The sequence below is a fragment of the Natrix helvetica genome, assembly GCF_964273705.1.
Source record: "Natrix helvetica genome assembly, chromosome: Z".
NCBI lineage: Eukaryota > Metazoa > Chordata > Lepidosauria > Squamata > Natricidae > Natrix > Natrix helvetica.
In genome coordinates this window covers 64369665-64389181 of record NC_138554.1, presented here as the reverse complement: position 1 = coordinate 64389181, position 19517 = coordinate 64369665, and the positions used below count along the sequence as shown (strand labels likewise).

Genomic DNA, 19517 nt, shown 5'->3' with positions numbered 1-19517 from the left:
CTCTTAAAGTCCAAGACTCTAGTTTCACTTTGTTCTACTACTTGTGTTTGCATAACGTTGAATTCCAATATTGCATGGTCACTTGCCCCCAGGGTTCCTGTGGCTTCAATACCTTCTATCATTTCCTCTCTGTTAGTGAGAATTAAGTCCAATATGGCTGATCCCCTTGTTCCCTTCTCTACTTTTTGGGAAACAAAGTTGTCTGCTAGGTTTGTTAGGAACCTGTTGGATCTTCCACTTGGTGCAGTTTGTTTCCCAGTTGATGTCAGAGAAGAATAGATCAGCTTCCTAGAATGCATTTCTTCATTTTAGTTTAGAATGAGAAGCTTGGCAAAATTACAACAATTTGTCATTGGGCTGCTATCACTTCATCCTTTATTAGCATGATCATCTACAGAACTTGGATTTCCATGCACTCTAAGCCGATAAATGCAAGTATACTTAGGATGGCCCCAGTTGTTTATTATTTTCAGCTTTATATATCTCATCAATTCACGAGATTCATTCTGAAAAAGAGAGAGGTTTTTTAATTCTGCCATTGCTTAAATATTGTGATTAAAGGTAATTACATGTAATATATTTTTCTTGCAATATGTCTAGTGTGCACAGAATACTAACATAAAAACACCACGTATATACAATAGGGATAGTTCTATATTCATAACTTGCCTCAAGCACTCCCCTTCTCATTCTTCTTCCGTATAATTGGAAGGAATATCAGTCATGACTTTATTTTAAAATATTGGTTTAATGCAGCTGATTTAATAAACTATTTAAAAAATCACTAGAATAAGAAAAATGCATACAGCACATAAAAGCCAAGATTTTTCTTAAGTTATTTCTTTTACAAATTCTAATTTTACATTAACAGTTCATGGTCTGAATTAAAACAGTATGTATTTATTTGAATTGTTTCTATATTATTGTAATCTGTATACTCCTATGTATGTAGCCCTCAACTTAAAACTGGTCGCTTTGCAATCATTCAAAATTAAAATGGACCCCCAAAAGGTACTTATAGCGCAGTCTTGGAGTTCCGAAGCTGACACCCCATGGTCACATGGCAGCATTTTTGGGACTGAGAAACTGGTTTGCATTTATAACTGTTTCAGCTTCCTGCCGTCAATTTACATTTTTACAGAAAGCTGCCGTTTACATCTAGTTTCTGGCAAAAAACACCTGTAGCAAACAATTAGTTCACCTAACCATGGTGCTTAACAATCATGTTTGCTTAATGACTGCTGCAAAAAAGATTGTAAAGATTGAGTCAATCATGTGCGATTACCTGTTTTATGATTACCTGTGATAGTGTAGTAAAATAAGACATTAGAACCAAAACAATAATAATAAATGTAAAGAATGTGCACTCGTCTCCAGAATTTTCTCTAGAAAATCTTTGTTTAGATTAATTTCCAAAAGACCGTGAGTGTGGCTACTGTTCTGACTTTAGGATACAACTGTTCTGTAATCCAGGAACTGCAACAAAATAAGGTGTCTGCAAATCGTTGCCCCCAATCTTTCCAAATGCAGTGGTTTTTTTAAACAAATGGGGGTATTAATGAAGGCATGTACTAAATGAGTTGATTCCATGAGAAGGAGGATCCTGAAGCTAAAAACCAAGTTATAAAGGCCTTTATGGGTAAAAACCAGCATTTTAAATTCAGAAGCCAACGGATAAACAATGTGGGTCCATAACAGATGCTATGTGGCTTTGGTGGTTCTCATCTGCCAATAAATAAGAATCTGCCAAAGTAAAATTCTAATAATCCCTTATTCTGTCCAGGCAAAAGAGAGGGAAATGCAAAAACCTGGTATTTCACATAGGCATCTTACTGTTCATTCATTTAGCACTAGATTGGGATTTAATGTAAAAAGAAATTAACCTATCCAGAGATCCTATCCCTTTTCTTTTTTATCTTATGGAAAATCATGATGATATAAAGTTATATAGTTATGCTAACTGTATGGATTACTATAACTGTTCCCCTAGTCAACAGCAATGTTTATTAAAATTGTGTGGAAATTTCCCAACAACTTCTACATACTTTCAACTGGAATGTTTGAATTAAGAATCCTTCCATGGCATATGTAAACTGACCCAAGAAAGTTCCTTGTTCCTCTTCTTCTGCTTTTAGTCCCTTTTGGAAAGAAAGGATTTATTACCAACAATCATGACATCATAGAGCATTCCATAATAGAAGAAAGACAAAGATTTTATCTATTTTGGAATCAAATCTTACATAAGTAGATAGTTAAATTGTGGACAAGAATTTTTTAAGTCACTAATATGAGACAGTTCATGGTTTACTAGCTATTTATTAATGACCCAGTGATATCCTAATTAAAGAATCAATTATTTAACTGTACAGTTATCACCAACACTACTCAGAAATATGAAGCAAAAATGTAATTATTAGTTCACATATTTCAGCAACATACATAGTTCTTTTATCCTGAAAAATGTCAATATAGGCTGAGCAATTATACAGTGCCTTTGAAAGACCATTTTGCAAAAAGCACTGGAGTACCGTATATGTATTTATGTTTCATACGTACAGAGACGTGTGCACACATACAAAGTATCTATTCAGTGACCATTGGACTTTTTCATTATATTTTGTGCCATTCACATATTAGCTTTCTTAGAATAGATAGCTTGATATTTGACTGTAATCAAACAATATAAAGTGATAGCTCCTTCAATTTGTTTTGTAAATTTTATGTCAGAAAGCACTATAAGATTCACTCTAATTAATGAAAGCAGTTTAGAGTAGATAGTTAAATCCATAGAATTAAATTTGATTTTAATTTGTTTTCCTTCATCTAGCCGATAATTAACTTTGTGCGATGCTTAGGAAATCTCTTTCTTTATTAAAGTTAGGTGGCAGGAAGCAGTAGAACTAAGTTATTAATATGCTACGTGCACTACATGCCAAAGTTATAAATTATTTCCTGAGTAATTTCATATAAAGTTAAACAGGATGAAGGAACACAAGCTTTCAAAGAATTATACTTCAGCAAGAGGGGATCAATTGATATTCCATAGTATTTGAGGGCAGGACGAAAAGCAATGGGTGGAAACTCATTTCCACTTGGAATTTTCCAGCTCTATGATTCTATGATTGTGTCTATGTTTGTCAAGATCTCTGAATATAAGACTTAGTGTTTGTTGGTTTGTTCATTAGTCTAAAAACATAATAAAGTGTAAAAGAAATATGTGTGCCATATTGGGATATAAAATTGGGATATTGGGATATCAAATATATTGGGATATATTGGGATACATATAAAAGCATATTCAGATATAAAAATATTTAGTGAAATGATCAAATACAATCATCTTCTTGATAGTTGATCCCAATCTGACCTAGATAGCAATCTCTCAGTCCTAAACAACAACAATCACAAGAATGAAAGCTGCAAGTTAATTTTTACTTAAATTTAGTAAATAAATTGGAACATGATGCTTACATAAATAGCAAAATCTTTGGGAGCACTAGAGATCTCATCTGTGGGGGAGATTTTCTTAGATATATGTTGTATTGTAACAGCTTTTGGAATAATTTCCTTAGCTAATCTGATAACAGTTTCAGCTTGACTTCCAGGAAAAGACCAGCAGTTTCCAAGGTGGTAACTGGGCTTAAAGAGAATGCAGAGAAAATTCTGAATAATTTAAGCTTTCTACTGTATACATGCTGTAACTCAGTCAATTATGAAGGATTTAATTATTCATTTTCATTTCTATAGTTTGAAATTCTGTTTAATTAATGACATTTATTACATGAGGTGTTATATATTTTTTGAATGTCACCTGGAACACTTTGAAATACTTCTACTGAAGAAAGAAAACTTTAATAAATGTTCAGGCAGATCAGAAACTTCCAGGAATATAATTAAGACTCAGCTGTTCAAACTACTGTAATCAACTAGAATCCATGTCATATGCTAAATAAATAAACTAGAACCAAGCATAAACCAAGAATCAAGAATTTGCACTACAAAGTTGGCAATCAGGATGTGGCACAAAGAACCAATCAGCTTGACTAAAAGCCAATCTGAATTCAAGATATGTGTCTATAAAGACTGGAGCCCAAGCATTTGCCTTTGGTTTGCATAGTGTATCATTTTGCCTCTGAAGATTCTAGCCACAGTTGCCAGTAAAATCTCAAAGAATCTATTCTCCATCTTACAGTCATTGGAGCCTGAAGTCTAACACTGCCTCCCAAATACTTTATGGTTATTTATACCTGAAGAATTACATCTGGTGATTTCACAAAAGGGAATATAATGAATGACTTCCAGGAATAGTTTCCATCAGGATAGTGGTAGCTTCTAGTGGTTCTGGACTGAACAATACTGGCACCTAGAAACATTGTATTACAATTAAATATCTCGTCATTTATATATTTTAAAGAATATTATATGAAAAAAATTCAGGCATACAAGACTAATGCTATTTGACAGCAAAGAGACTCCAGAAAATATAAACTATGTTACAGTTTATGTACAAGAAACAATTAGTAAACTCCTTCAATACATAATATTGGGGATGGGAGATTCTCCCCTTTTTTCTTTACAGTATGCTTATAATTGAACTGCATCTACTATCATCAATGAAGAATAACAGAAAATGTACCCTGGGGAATAAACCATTTGCAATGCATATTTATATTTATCCAGATCATTAAGAGCCATATTAGGGTGATTTTGATATTATTGTTGCTTAGTTTATCATTGTAGAGATAAATATATGCAACTAGCCACCATACATTTTAAGTGCAACCAGATGACATAAAATTATTAGCTACATCTAAAATACATCTATCTTGGAATTTATTCTGAGTGAAATGCTATGGCTGCCTAAAATAGAAAAAACAAATATTTAAGGGCTACAATTCCCTTTTGTCTAATGTTTGAAGCTCCAGGATATTCCTAGAGCTTATTCTTTTAGGAGTAAGTCTAAAAAGACAGTATCTGGCTGTGAATATTTTCTGATAAGCATTTAGTAAGAAAGCTGGAAATTTTGCTACCAATTTGCAACTTATATGAGCTTGTGCAATTTCATAGTGAACATCTTAGAACTTGCATATTAAAATGTGTGCAAAAATGCCTTTGAAGACTTTTCAGATATTGTAGTTGATATTCATATTAACAAACTGCATTATTAAAAGAAATAGTATAATGATTACATGAAATACTTGGACATTTCTTTTAATTTAATAACTGAAATACATATTATAGTTTATACTAAATAAAGCTGTATTATATATGAATAGTAGAGATTTCCAAATTCTAGATATGTAATTTAGAGAATAGCTGTTGCAAATACCTGTAGATTGGAGTGCATAATCTGGCATCTGAACAATATCTTCATCCAACTTTTGTTCTAATTTTTTAAGTATTTTTTCAATATTCTGCAATGGATAAAAGATAAAATTAAAATTCATCCATTACTACATCTATAACTTTGGGAAAATTTAGAAAAGGTGCCAGAAATGATTTTTAAAAATAGACCCGAACATTAATTGCAACTTTCCACAAATGTTGCATCACATACATCACTTGTGACATGGATTGCTACTCCACAAGTGGCACAGGTAATAAAAAATTACACACAAATACAGAATAGGAAAATCCATGCATCATGCCTTCAGTATGCTTGACTTCATTGTGCTGTTGCCAGTTAAGTAGGCTCAAACTCAAAGACTAAGTAAAAGAACATGAAAAAGGTTTACTAGCATGCCAGGATTTGATTTGGTGAATTTGGTTATATTGGTTTGGCACAAATATGATTTCTATCAATAAAATTTTATGAGATCTCTTACCCATCTTGTAATGCCTTTGTTTGCATATCCTTCTAGTATTTGACCAACTGTGTTATAAGCAATATTGTTCATAGTCAGTTTTAGATCTTGAAGTTGTATTTGCAGGTTTTGCTTCTGCTCCTTCAGAAATTGGATTTGAAGTGCCTTTGATTGTAAAATGTAATTAGCTTTCCTAGGAAAAATAATAAAGGGAAATTACACATAGTACTGTTCTTCATATCCTTTACTACATCTATAATCATTTCATTTCAGAAACTATGAAATATAATAATAACAATTCTGAAAATTTAGAAAACACATTTCATCTGTATATTGCATGATATGATTGTATTATGAGGAATGACTAATCTTAGTTCTTGCCTTAATATAATATTGATTTAACACTATTCATTGAATAACTTGGAATCCAGCCCCAGAAACACCCAGCTGTTATACAGTTAAACCGGCAGGTTAGAGCAGGTAACTTCAGCCAGTGGAAACAAGCCAATGATTCACTGAAGCCATTCATTAAGCAGTATCACGATGGCATTGTCATGAAGAATAAGCAGAAAGGGGGGGGGGGGTTATTTAACCAGAGCAATGACTTAAACATTGTTACAATTATTTTCCAAGAATCACTGCATTGGTAGGGGGCTAATATGACCAACTATCATTCTTGGTTTGTGTGTAAAAGTGTTTTTTCTTCCATAAGCAGAAGTAGAGATACTTGCAAACTATCAGCATAAAATAATTTTGATGTTTTCTTACTTTAAGGATCTCAGGTCTTTGGTTCCACTCTATATATCAAGGAAAAAATAAATCCAAATTAAAATATGCATATTGTTTATTTTAAACTGCAGGTAGGAAGCGTAATTGAGATGAGCTTCTTATAATCCTTGTTACATCAAAATCCTATGAATAGGCCTACTTAAATAGCTTGGGAACAACTATCGCTACATAATTGTTTAAGTTTATTATGGACAAAGGTGGACCAACTTGAATATAATATTAACATTTTAATTATGTGGGAGAGCATAAGTGCTAATTGGTGATAATAAATACATTCAGTCCTTTACCAAGAGATGACGTTTTCAAGCTGAGTTCAGTTCCTTATCAAACATTGGCCACAGCATGAAACTGCTTCACCATTGCCTTTTTGTGGGACATTTTATGGCTTTCAAGTTCTGCATATAGACCTAGAAGCAATCCTTTCAAGTACTTAGGAGTTGATCTTCCTAATAACCAGGATCAGCTAATCCCAAAGGTGCTTTTTTCAAGAGGCAATTGGACTTTTTGGTTTTTCTTTGAAGATGTTTCACTTCTCATCCAAGAAACTTCTTCAGCTTGGATGAGAAACGAAACATCTTCAAAGAAAAACCAGAAAGTCCAGTTGCCTCTTTCATAGACCAGATATAACCTTCTCCCAGCACACTGAATGTTTTCAAAGTTGCTGTAAAGAAATTCCAAAATGTTAATTGGAAAAAAAGGGAAAAAAATCATCTTTTAAATAGGGTTGATATGACTACTTGTTCCCATTAATACTCATCTAGTTTAAAAAAAAGTCTGATAAAAAATTTCCTGGCATTAACTTCCTAGCCTTTAAATAGATACAGAATCAGAAAAGTAGCCGCAACATAAGTTTGAATACCATAATATTAAGTAATGCAGCCTAATGCCTCTAAGTCAGGAATGACCAATTTTGGAATGGTGGCTTTGTTGTTTGAGCAATGACACAATGTGCAGGCACATATGATACAAGCAATTTTCTCCTTTCTTACTAGGATGTGGGTAGGGTTCTCCATGGTTTATTTTCATCAAGGCTATCTTAATAGTTGTTATGTTTGCCTTCTGAAAAATAATGGGAAACAATAGTGATTTTTAGCATTTGTAGTACCCGGAGTTACAACATGATTGGTAGGTCTCTGAGGGCTGAAAAAAAATCAGCTGCTGAAGCCTACCGCATGTGATCCAATCTGATAGTGAAGGTACTGGAGTTCTAGTCCTGCCTTAAGTATGAAAGCCAATAAGGTGACCCTGAATCAGTCACCCTCTCTCATCTCCAGGAACACAACAATATCAAACCACTTTTAGGAACTACTGTCTAAGAATCTGCAAAATCTTCAGGTAGCTGCTAGGAGTCAATCTTATGCATAAGAAAAATACACTGTAAGAATTACAATTAATTCTTGTTATAGATAACTATAATGCATACAATACTGTACACATTTTGGATCTGCTGGTAACAGAGATTGCTGAATAATTAAATCAATGATAGGAAATCACCTGGATCAAATCACAAATAGAGCAGTCTTTCCACTCATCTCCAGGCAGCCAGTTTCCATCAAGCAGTCCCAGGTAAGTAGCACCTGTTAAAAATGTTTTTTAAAGTTTCTATTTTAAAAAAGTTGATTTCACCTTTCCTCTGCAGCAAATTAACTTTTGTATCACATATACCTATTTCAGCTGAAATCTAAAATGGGTAAAGTATCTAATTCTTCATATTGTTTCATCAATATTTTTAACCTTCTTTAACTTCCAGCTCTTTTGAATGATTGATTGACTATTGTACAAAGAATTTGCAAACAAATGTGAAACTTTTTTATAGGCTGACTGCAGGATAATTCTTTATACAGAAACAATGGAAAGATACAACAATCCCAACAATAGAAGAATGGATAAAAAAACTGATGGAGTTAGCTTTAATTAAAGAAAAAATATATCCAGTTTTGTTTCTATTTGGAAACTGCTTCTAGACTTTGTGCTTGAAGCAAAAAAAAAATCTGATTTTAGGATTTACTAATCAGATACATTTGTTATTGTAGAAATGAATAGTATATATTATGTAAAAATAAAAAGTTGAGCCTGTATTTCATTATTTTTATTCTACTACCCGAAAAATTAGATAGTTAAGGCTTTTCTTGTTTCCCTTTTTCTTACCCAACATTTCTCTTTTCACATTTTTTCCCTCCCTCATTTCTATCTAGAATAGAACAGAACAGAATAGATTTTTTTATTGGCCAAGTGTGATTAGACACACAAGGAATTTCTCTTCGGTGCATATGCTCTCAGTATACATATAGAAAAAATAATATTCATCAAAAATCATAAGACACAACACTGAGTGATAGTTATAGGATACTAATAAGTGATCAAATCATACTAGGAAACAATAAAACAATATAAATTGTAAAGATACAAGCAACATGGTTATAGCCATAAGTGGGAAGAAATAGGTACAAGGAAGGATGAGAAGAAGAATAGTATTCTTAGTCTTCAGTCTTAGTAAATTATTTGACAGTGTTGTGGGAATTAGTTGTTTAGCAGAGTGATAGCATTCGGGGGGAAAAACTGTCCTTGTGTCTAGTTCTGGTAGCATTAATTTTGAGGGTAGAAGTTGAAACAATTTATGTCCAGAATGTGAGGGATCTGTAGATATTTTCATAGCCCTCTTTTTGACTAGTGCAGTATACAGGTCTTCAATGGAAAGCAGGTTGGTAGCAATTGTTTTTTCTGCAGTTCTAATTATCCTCTGAAGTCTGTGTCTGTCTTGTTTGGTTGCAGAGCCAAACCAGACAGTTATAGAGGTGCAGATGACAGACTCAATAATTCCTCTCTAGAACTAAATCAGCAGCTCTTTGGGCAGTTTGAGGTTTCTGAGTTGGCGCAGAAAGAACATTCTTTGTTGTGCTTTTTTGATGATGTTTTTGATGTTAGGTGTCCATTTTAAGGCTTGAGATATGATAGAACTTAGAAACTTGAATGACTCTACTGTTGATACTGTGTTGCCTAGTATTATAAGAGGTGGTAGTATAGGAGGGCTTCTCCTAAAATCTACCACCATTTCTACAGTTTTGAGTGATTTAGTTCAAGATTGTTCTAGTTGCACCACGAGGCTAGTTGTTCAACCTCCCATCTGTATGCAGATTCATTGTTGTCTCGAATGAGACTAATCACTGTTGTATCATCTGTAAACTTCAGATGTAAATTAAAGATCCTTTTAACAGAGGGACTTTTTGAGATGCAGTTGTTGGTATATATAGAGAAGTGGAGAGAGCACACAGGGGGGCTCCTGTGTGTACAGTTATCTGATGTGATTTTGCCTAGCTTCACCTATTTCCCTATTTTCTTGTTGTCATTTATGTTTTATATTGTGATTATATGATGTTAGAATAATGTTATAACATAATATGATATAATATATATAGTACAGTATAAATCTAAATACAAGATAACATAATTATAAGCTTACCAAAAAGCAACTGGAATAGGGTCACCCAAACAACAATTTTCTGAATATGGCTCCCACTAAAAGCAACAGAAAACAAGAAAAATCAAAAATTAATCTCACAATTATTTGGACCCATGTCCTTAAAATCCCATTGTGATATTCTATCTTAATCTTCTGTTTACTTAATTGGTTTTGTAGGATAGAGTTTCCAGAATAAAAAGATTCAGGAGACTATTACAGGTAGACCTCAATTTACAACCAAAACTGACCCCAAAATTTCCATTGCTAAATGAGACATTTGTTAAGTAAATTTTGCCCCATTTTACAATCTTTTTTGCCATAGTTGTTAATGAATCACTGCAGTTGTAAGTTAGTAACACAACGGTTCAGTGAATCTTGTTTACCTATTGACTTTGCTTGTCAGAAGCTTGCAAAAGGTGATCACATGACTACAGGACACTGCAACCAATATAAATATGAGCCAGCTGTCAAGCATCCAGATTTTGATCATATGACCAGGGAGATGCTGCAATGGTTGTATGAAATTTGATCATGTCATTTTTTTCAGTGTCATTGTAACTTTGAATGGTCACTAAACAAATTGTTTTAAGTCAAGGACTACCTGTACATAAACAGGTGACTGCACCGATAACTGATATCTGTGAAAAGATATGTTCTCTGCCTTTCTGCACCCCAGAAAAAATATCAGAAAGAAAATCAAAAGTCCCCATTCTATTGTATGTGGTCTTATATTCATTTTAAATGAGAAATTTTAAATTTACTGAAATTTTATAACTCATCCCCATCCTCTCAATAAACCTTGGTAAAGGGACTCATAGTGCCAACAAGTTCTAGTTTTTGTTCCAAAATTAAAATTTACTTTAGCTGAATGTTTCAATCAGAAATAAACTTTGTACTTTTATTATAAGGATTACTATATCTGGGTACAAAAATATATTTGCTGTTTTCTAGTGGTTACCTAGATTTTTTCTGACCTGCATCTGATAGCTTTATTTTGAAAATCTGGCTCTGTGTGTTCATGAAGATGTATGCCACTAATACAAGATCTTTGCGCTAATTGCTAATTAAGAAAAAAGGAATCCTGAAATCTTTACAGCACTATTTCCCAATTGTAGCAACTGAATTTCAGCTCCCAAAGGTCTGTTCAAGAGCAAAGTTCTTGTACAAAGCAATAAATACTAAGTAATCAGGCTTATTGGCTTTTCTTTTTAGTGGGCAACTATGTAACTATACTGATACTTTAAATGGTCCAATTGACTATAAAAATATTACTAACACTAGGGTCTCTAATATGATATCTTTTTGGTTGTAACTATCATCTTCCTACTTCATGTTTTACATTCCAGAGTATAATTTAAAACAGCATAAAAAGTAAATTGGTGTGCTAAAAGCAAAGTGAGTCTCCATCATCCCTTTCCCTTGGATTCCACACAGATGTTTACAGCTATTTTTTTTAAGTGAGCGGCAGTGGCCCAATGCTTTCTTTATATATATATGTACTTCCTTACTTTCTTGTACATATGTATTTCAGGAAGATCTGAAGAACATCAACCTTAAATGGAAGAATGCAGAAACTGTAGCTGCGGACTGAAAACTGTGAAGTACACTTGTAGCCCAATGTGCTTAGTGCAGGACATAATAATGATGATGATGATGATGATGATGATGATGATGATGATGATGACAACAACAATAACATCAACAATAACAACAACTTCCTGCCTTGGTAATCATTTTCTTTGAATATCCACGATTCACAAATTGTTCAATGGGTCAGCTGGGTCAGAAATGGCACCTATGTACTAGGTTAGCATTCCAGCATGAGATTTGGCATGCTTGAAAGCACAAGGATAATGGTGAGCATTAATGGAAACTTTCCTCTAATATAAAAAAAGCAAATCACAATTCAAAGAAAATTCAAAGAAAAGACCTTTCCTTACTAACAGGTGATTCCCATCCATTCATCCTTAACTGAGAAAAAAATGGTGACTAGTCACCTATAGTGATAATGTTAACTGTTTAGTCTTATTTGCTTAGAAAATGATACTATATGTTTCAGACATTTTAAGAAACTATTTCCTTCCAAGAATCAAATAGCATGGAATACAAATCAATATTCTTAAATTATATTCAGCTTTATTCTAGATACTTTTTATTAATATTAAAAGAAAAATGCAAATCAGTTCTGAAATTACTGCTGATGTGATTTGGGGATTTCCAATAGTAGAGATAAAAACATGACTTGAAAAATAGCGTAAGATTGCTAATAAATGCAAATTAAAACATTAGAATTACTGGATGGTCATAATTTATTCTTCAAAAAGATTCTTGATCCAGTTTACCTTGATAAAAAGCAGAAGAGTTTTTTCACTAAGCAGAATGGAGTTATTAGGCTTAGAACTATCAAATTATAGATGAGTCTGAGCATACTTCCTGGAAAAATATATAGAAGGATAGAATCAAACAATACAATATATGATCAGAACACCCTCAAAATCCATGAAAGTTCCACATGGTTATTTTTTTTTCTTGAATTATTTAGTCAGAAGCTTCTTTGCTAGAGCACAATAACTGGCAAGTTTTGAAGGAAAAATAATTTTATTTATTTGTTTGGAATAAATTTTGGATGCCCATCTTAAAGCTCTGGACAGCTTACAAGCAATACACAATGGAAAAGCATTGATAAAATTCCTATAAACCAAATAAATATAATTAAAAATAATTGCAATACAATAGCTAAGGCACCATATAACTAGCTCAGGACATTAGAACACATATTCAGCTTGTCTAAGTTCTTTAGTTCTGGATGAAATTGTGCTACCCCAGAGAGATCTGGTGTGCAATCTGCACTCAATCACTCAAGTCCCTGTCATCTCACGCATGGACTACTGCAATTCATTTTGCATGGAGCTATCCTTGAAAAGAATCCAGAGGTTCATTTGGTGCAGAACCCAGCTGCACTGGCTGCCATTTGCTTCCAGGTACAATTCAACGTGTTGGTTATCATCTTTAAAACCTTCAGAGCATAGGCCCTGCATATTTGAGAAATTGGCTCAAACCGATGGGATTACCATCCCCACATCTGTCGGCAAAAGGGGCATGCTAAAGACCTTGTCAGTCAAGAAATTTCAGCTGAAGAAGAGCCTTAACTGCCATGGCACCTACTCTTTGGAACATCTTGCCTCGAGATCAGATCCAATCACATCCTTTTGATCTTCCAAAAGGCCTTGAAGACGTAGTTATATCAACAAGCTTGGGGTCCTAATAGGTGTGAGGCACTTTGCTCCCTCTATCTCCATCCTTAGTTTTATTTTAATTGAATCTTTCAATTAAAGACCTTTATTTATTTATTTTATTCTGCATTGATTCAATGCCTATGAACCACCTAGAGTCACTTTGGGCAAGACTGGTGGCATATTAATAAATAAATAAATAAATAAATAAATAAATAAATAAATAAATAAGTACATACATACATACATATATGGCTTTAACTGCATAACAAACTACTTTGTTAATATATATTAAAACTCAGCAGTGTTTTTTGATTAGATTGTTTGCAGAATTCAAAAAATAAGGCAATCTAGAGGCAGTCACAAGCAGTTTCCTGCCAGTGATTCAACCCAATAATTTGTTGAACAGAACTTGCTATATGAAAACACTCTGTGAAAATCATGTGGCCCACATCTTAATCATAGGCTACATGCTGTCACTGCTGATTCTAGGAGTTAGACATATCTTTCATAAGCATTGCATGTGTTTTTATTCTGGCCTGTAAAGGCCAATATAGTACTCATATAAAACAACAACAATACTATCATCATCCAAATGCCAGAAGAAAAATAACCAACAAAAGACAATCAAAGGATCTGCCATTCCCATTATCCCAATATATGTCAATGCTGTGACAGAGAAATGTGCTTCCTAGTTCTTATTAAGTGATATTACTTATGGATGAGACCTGGAGCATGTTAACTCAGCCCAGTTTTTTGGAAGGGCAAACAAAAAAGTACTGCAATTCTTGACCTTTCCTACAGAATATTTCAAATTATAGCATAAATTCAGATATTAATTACATTGGCTTAGTAATTTTGTTATTTTTGTGTCTTTTTTATTGATAAGTAAAACATTTTTGTCAAAGTTAATTCAACTTTTGTTTGGGTTCACAAATCTAACATAGTAGATTCATCAATTTCCAAAAATTAGCTCCATTAGTTTCAGTGAATCCAATCTTAATTAAAAAAAAAGGCTGGATCCAAATTATAAGAACTTACTTTTGGCTGGGCATGGAAATTGTGCATTTTTTCGATTATGACTGAAGAGAGGGTGGCTATCTGTACAGCTGCAAGATAATTTTTGCCCTTGACGTAAACTATGGAATGAAGAAAACTTTATATTGCAAAAGAATATAAAAGCATAAGTTTTTTCAGATTAATCAGACTGAAAAAAATCTACTTAATTCAGCACTTGGGGGCTAACAACATACAATAACTCATGAAGCATCTAAGATTGCATAAAGATTATGATCAGTTATTGCTTGTCTTTAGTCTCTATCTGTCATAAATACTGCTTTTATACATGGGAGCTGTAACAAAGCTAGTATTACATCAAATAACATGTCACTAAATGAATATACACAGATATCTCCTGTTGAAAGTCTGTATTGTTAGATATTTAAGGTTGATTCCTACACATACCTGACTTCTATTATAGAATGAAATCAGAATATATATGATTAAATTACCCAATTATTTTATTCTTCAATTTGAATTTTTTTCCTCTAACAATTTTCTTACCTCCTTATCAATATATTATTTAAATGAAATATTTACTTATTTTCTTTTTTGTAATATCTGTTAAAAATTCAGGGCTTTCCTATACAATGAAGATTTAAGATTTAAAGAAATTACTCTTCCAAAGTATACATAAGAAATTCAGATTCCTCTGTTTAAAACAGATTAAATAAATCCATTAGAAATTGTTTTAGAGGATTTTATTACTAATGTTTCTCTACAATAACTAGATATCATATATAATCATTAGATATCTTAGTAACTTTCAGTACCATAAGCAACAGTACATTTTTGGATTATCTAAAATATTGTAGAATAGGTTTGGATTCTTAGCCAATCTTTCAAAAAGCCATACCTGCAGACCAGTGATGTGTGGTGAGATTTATGGCTGGTGAGGCACTGACACAGTGGTGGGTTTCAAATATTTTTAGACTTGTGGACTTCAACTCCCAGAATTCCACAGCCAGGCATGCTCAGTTCCGATTTAAAACAACAGCATTTGTTTCTCTCTCCCTTCCTCCCCCTCTCTCAAACAAACACACACACCCATACACACAAACACACACACAGAAGTTGGATTGGACTATCTCTCCTACCCCCTTCCCTCTCTCACTCACTCTCAAACACACACAAACACAAAAGTTGGATTTGATATCTTTTCCAGTGGTTTGAAAGCAGCTCCTCTGCCATCCCCCCCATTCCCCTGCTGCCTTCCCCAAACACCTCCACCATTGCAAATGCAGCCTGCTGTCTGAATGGGAAATGCCTGGAATGCAATAAAGCCCACCCGCTCACGTCCTGCTGGCAGGCTGGGGTGAGAGGAGAGGCAGAGAAGCCAAAGGGAAGCCAATCCGAGCCTTCCAAAAGAAAGAGGCTGGGGGAAAGTGTGTGTGCCACAGCATGGCTCTTTGCCTGGCTTCCGTGGATGACTCTGCTTAACTGTTAAAAAAAGCCTCTAAAAGTGCCCTCTACTACGAGGCAGGAAAACTGCTGCCTCAACTACCTCAGGAATTTTTAGGCTTTTAACCCTTGCTTAATTCTGCTCGAGTGATCGTAAAACACTTAAAGTCAGACTAGAGGAGGCATGCAGTTCTCCTGCCTCATAGTAGAGGGCGCTTTTTTAGAGGCTTTTTTTAACAGTTAAGCAGAGTCATCCACGGTGAGGCAGCAACTAGCTCAGCTTTTTCCTTTTACATTTTTTTTCTTTTCATGATGAGAGCGGTGAGGCTGTGCCTCACTTGCCTCACCTGACTGCACGTCACTGTTGCAGATTATAGGTTAACTAGGTTAACTATAATTTCATCACAAATAGTTTTAGAGAATATTATTACTAATGTTTCTCTACAATAACTAGATATCATGTAGAATCACTAGATATTTTAGTAACTTTCAGTACCATAAGCAACAGTGCATTTTAGATTATCTGAAATATTGCAGAATAAGTTCTGATTCTTAGCCAATCTCTCAAATAGAGTTGCCTGCAAACTACATTCCAACCCTGAATATCTACATCAGGAGTCCTCAAACTCATTGTCACATCAACCTTCATGAAGTTTCAGATTGGTCATCTTCCCCAAACACCGAATGCAAATAGTTTAATAAATATGGCTTTAATAGTACAATGAATAATAATAACGGATAGGTGCATCGAATCTTAGAGGTTAATACTGATCACTTCAAGGAAGTCTGATCTTCATGGATTTGCTGGAGGAGTGTATCTATAAACTTTGCATTAGGATTCAATTAATATGTTAACAATATTGAAATCTATTTTCTGGTACCATTCATCATAAAATGGCTATGCTTCCTTAATGGCTATCTACATACCATAAGACTGAATGATAAATAATGCACTGACACTAAATATAAACAAGACAGAGATATTCATGATTAGCTGTTCAAATCCTAGAAATGTGATTAGCCATAAATAGGGTGGCCTGGTGGCTCAGCAATTAAGATACTGGGCATATTGGCTGGAAAGGTGGCAGCTTAGGTTCGAGACCTGAGTGGCACACGATGTGGTGAGCTCTCATCCTTGTCCCAGCTCCAATTATAATGTGAGTAAGTGAATCTTGACTCAGTTCAGTGGGAATACAACAGCGCTCCATAACATCATGCTGGCCACATAACCATGGAAATGTCTTCGGACAGCATTGACTCAATGGCCTTGAAATGGAGATGAACACTGCCTCTTATATTCAGCAACAACTAGTGGAGTAAAATCCGCAAGGACTTCATAGGTACAGTATGGATTTAAAGTCCCCAGAAATTAACAGATAATCATGTAATCATTTTCTATTTAAACTTCTATTTGTTACATATAAGTGGTTGGTTTCACACATATTATTAAGATGTAAGTTAAAACCATACTATTTATTGTTTGTTAAGAAGTGTTTTTGGATTGAATTCTCTTTTTATTGGGTGTCAGAGATGAAGCTTTAGGCAAAGGTAGTTTGTACACTAGCTTATTGAAAACTATATTCTCAAGGTACTGATTGGTATCACTCTTCAGAGGTTCAAGTTTCATCCAAAATCTTAAGAGACCTTCCAATTCCTTTTGCACATTTTTCATAGAAAAGTATTCCTAACATTAATGGCTTTATATAAGATGTTCCATTTAATTTGTTTAAAACAATCAGCATCTATACACACCAACTGAATTATATTGATGTAGATTCTTGAATGAGCACATTTCAGCTCATCAAATTGAACAAAGCAGATACTGCAATATTCAATTCAAAATTGATTTAGAAAATTGAATACATAATAATGGAGTTGGAAGGTACCTTGAAGGTCTTCCAGTCCAACGCCCTACTCAAGCAAGAGACCTTATACACTTCTGGATAGATGGCTGTCCAATTTCTTGTTTAAAAACTCAAGTAATGGAGTCCCACAACTTTTGGAGATAAGCCATTCTGCTGCTTAATTGTTCTGTCAGGAAATTTCTTCTTAGTTCAAGGTTGTATTTCTCCTTGATAGGTTTCCATCCGTTACTCAGTTGTTTTAGAGAATAGATTGAGCCCCTCTTTTGTTACAGTTCCTCAGATCTATTAGTTGATGTTTTAGTTGATGTATATTTAAATTGCTGTTTGCATTAGGATGGATAACCATGGTGTATAAGGATAAAAACATTAGTCAGAAAGTTAAATTTACCAAATTGAGATTTGGGTAGTACACCTATGTGATAAACTAAGGTGAGTGCAGATTTTTAAAATCATTTTATTCAGCATGCTTTCCTAAGAGTTTAGAAAAATAAAACTCTCACTTAAGATGCTTCTTTAGTTGTCACTCCCAAAAGCTTTCTTTAGAAAAACAATGATAATAAAACCAATCTGGTAGACTTGTAGTGAAATAATATGTTTTTGTTCAAGATGAACCTAGTTTAAGAGGACAGGAGACAAAAGGGTATGTTCCTCTATCTGCATCAAGTCAGTTTAAAATTGCACTATATGCTAATGATAATGATGAGAAATTTTCTGAAAGTCAGAATAATTAATCAATGGAATTGCTTGCCTTCTGGGGGTATAGATGCTCCATCACTGGTGGTTTTCAAAAATAGGCTGAACAACCATTTGAATGGGATGGTATAAGTCTTGTTCCTTGAGCAGGGAGTTGGACTAGAAGACCCTTCCAGCCCTATTATTCTGTATTACTCTAAAGGTTTATAAAATGTTGAAACTGAGTATGTTAAAGACTGCAATGGGCAAAGAATGTTAATAATATGATTCACCAATGGGAAAATATATGGAGGAATGGACTGAAGTTTACATTGTGTTATAATCTAAAACAAAATTATTATCAGATTATATACAGTATATCATTGGTATTCAATGCCCCCAAAATTGTGAAAGATGTATACTTGAATTTCAAATATATTCTGGTGATGCAACTGTCAAGACTACTTTTTATCATTATATAGTGGACTGCATCAAAACAAAAAAATATTGGGGTGAGATTTTAATTTTAATTCAGAAACTTGTTAAAATAAATATAAAACAGAAACAGAAATAGATTGGAAGAAAATTCAAGACATAATTACTATATAAGTTGATTAGTGAGAATCTTACATGCAACATGGATAGAAGCATACATTAATTCTCACGCTAGGAGAATGGATGGAAAAGGATGTAGAATTGTATCTGTAACATTTTTTGTAGTATACTGCACTGAAAAAGTGACACTGCTTTATTCTTGTTTCATTTCACTTTTTTATCTTTCTCAATTTTTATTTTTATTTTATCTTATAAATTTTAATAGAAATGCAATAAAATCACTTTTTTGTCTTCTCAGAATCATTATTTACTAAATTGTGATGAAAATACAATTTCACTGAACTTTCTCAGTCTCTCTTTATGGAGTTATTTAGCATATTTGTGACAGGAGAGAATATTTCATTGCATCTATTTAACAGCACATCAGTTTTAAAATAAACTGGAAATAAAGCATACCTCTCTAATACTTGTGTGTCAGTATCTAGGCTGACATTGCTACAGCTTGCTTCATTAGAATCTTGTATTGAAAAAACACCTGTTGAAGTTTTTTTGTTTCCATCCATAGTTTGATTTGATTAATACTTGACCCTAAAATAATATAAATTAGGATTTAAAAGAAAATTAAACATGAATTGCAGCATTAATACATAATAAACTAGACATAGCATGTTTTTTATCC

The 19517-nt window shown here is 33.5% G+C and overlaps 1 protein-coding gene across 1 annotated transcript; it reads right to left on the bottom strand.

The window, feature by feature from the left end:
- Positions 1-368: 368 nt before the first annotated feature.
- On the bottom strand, positions 369-19401 carry SUN3 (Sad1 and UNC84 domain containing 3; the record flags this gene model as incomplete). The annotated part of the gene is made up of 12 exons (XM_081933830.1): positions 369-506; positions 2046-2138; positions 3472-3639; positions 4248-4363; positions 5330-5414; positions 5826-5997; positions 6573-6601; positions 8088-8170; positions 10054-10109; positions 12396-12486; positions 14328-14425; positions 19295-19401. The coding sequence occupies 12 exons, from the start codon at positions 19399-19401 to the stop codon at positions 369-371; spliced, it is 1236 nt and encodes a 411-aa protein (XP_081789956.1).
- Positions 19402-19517: the final 116 nt, after the last annotated feature.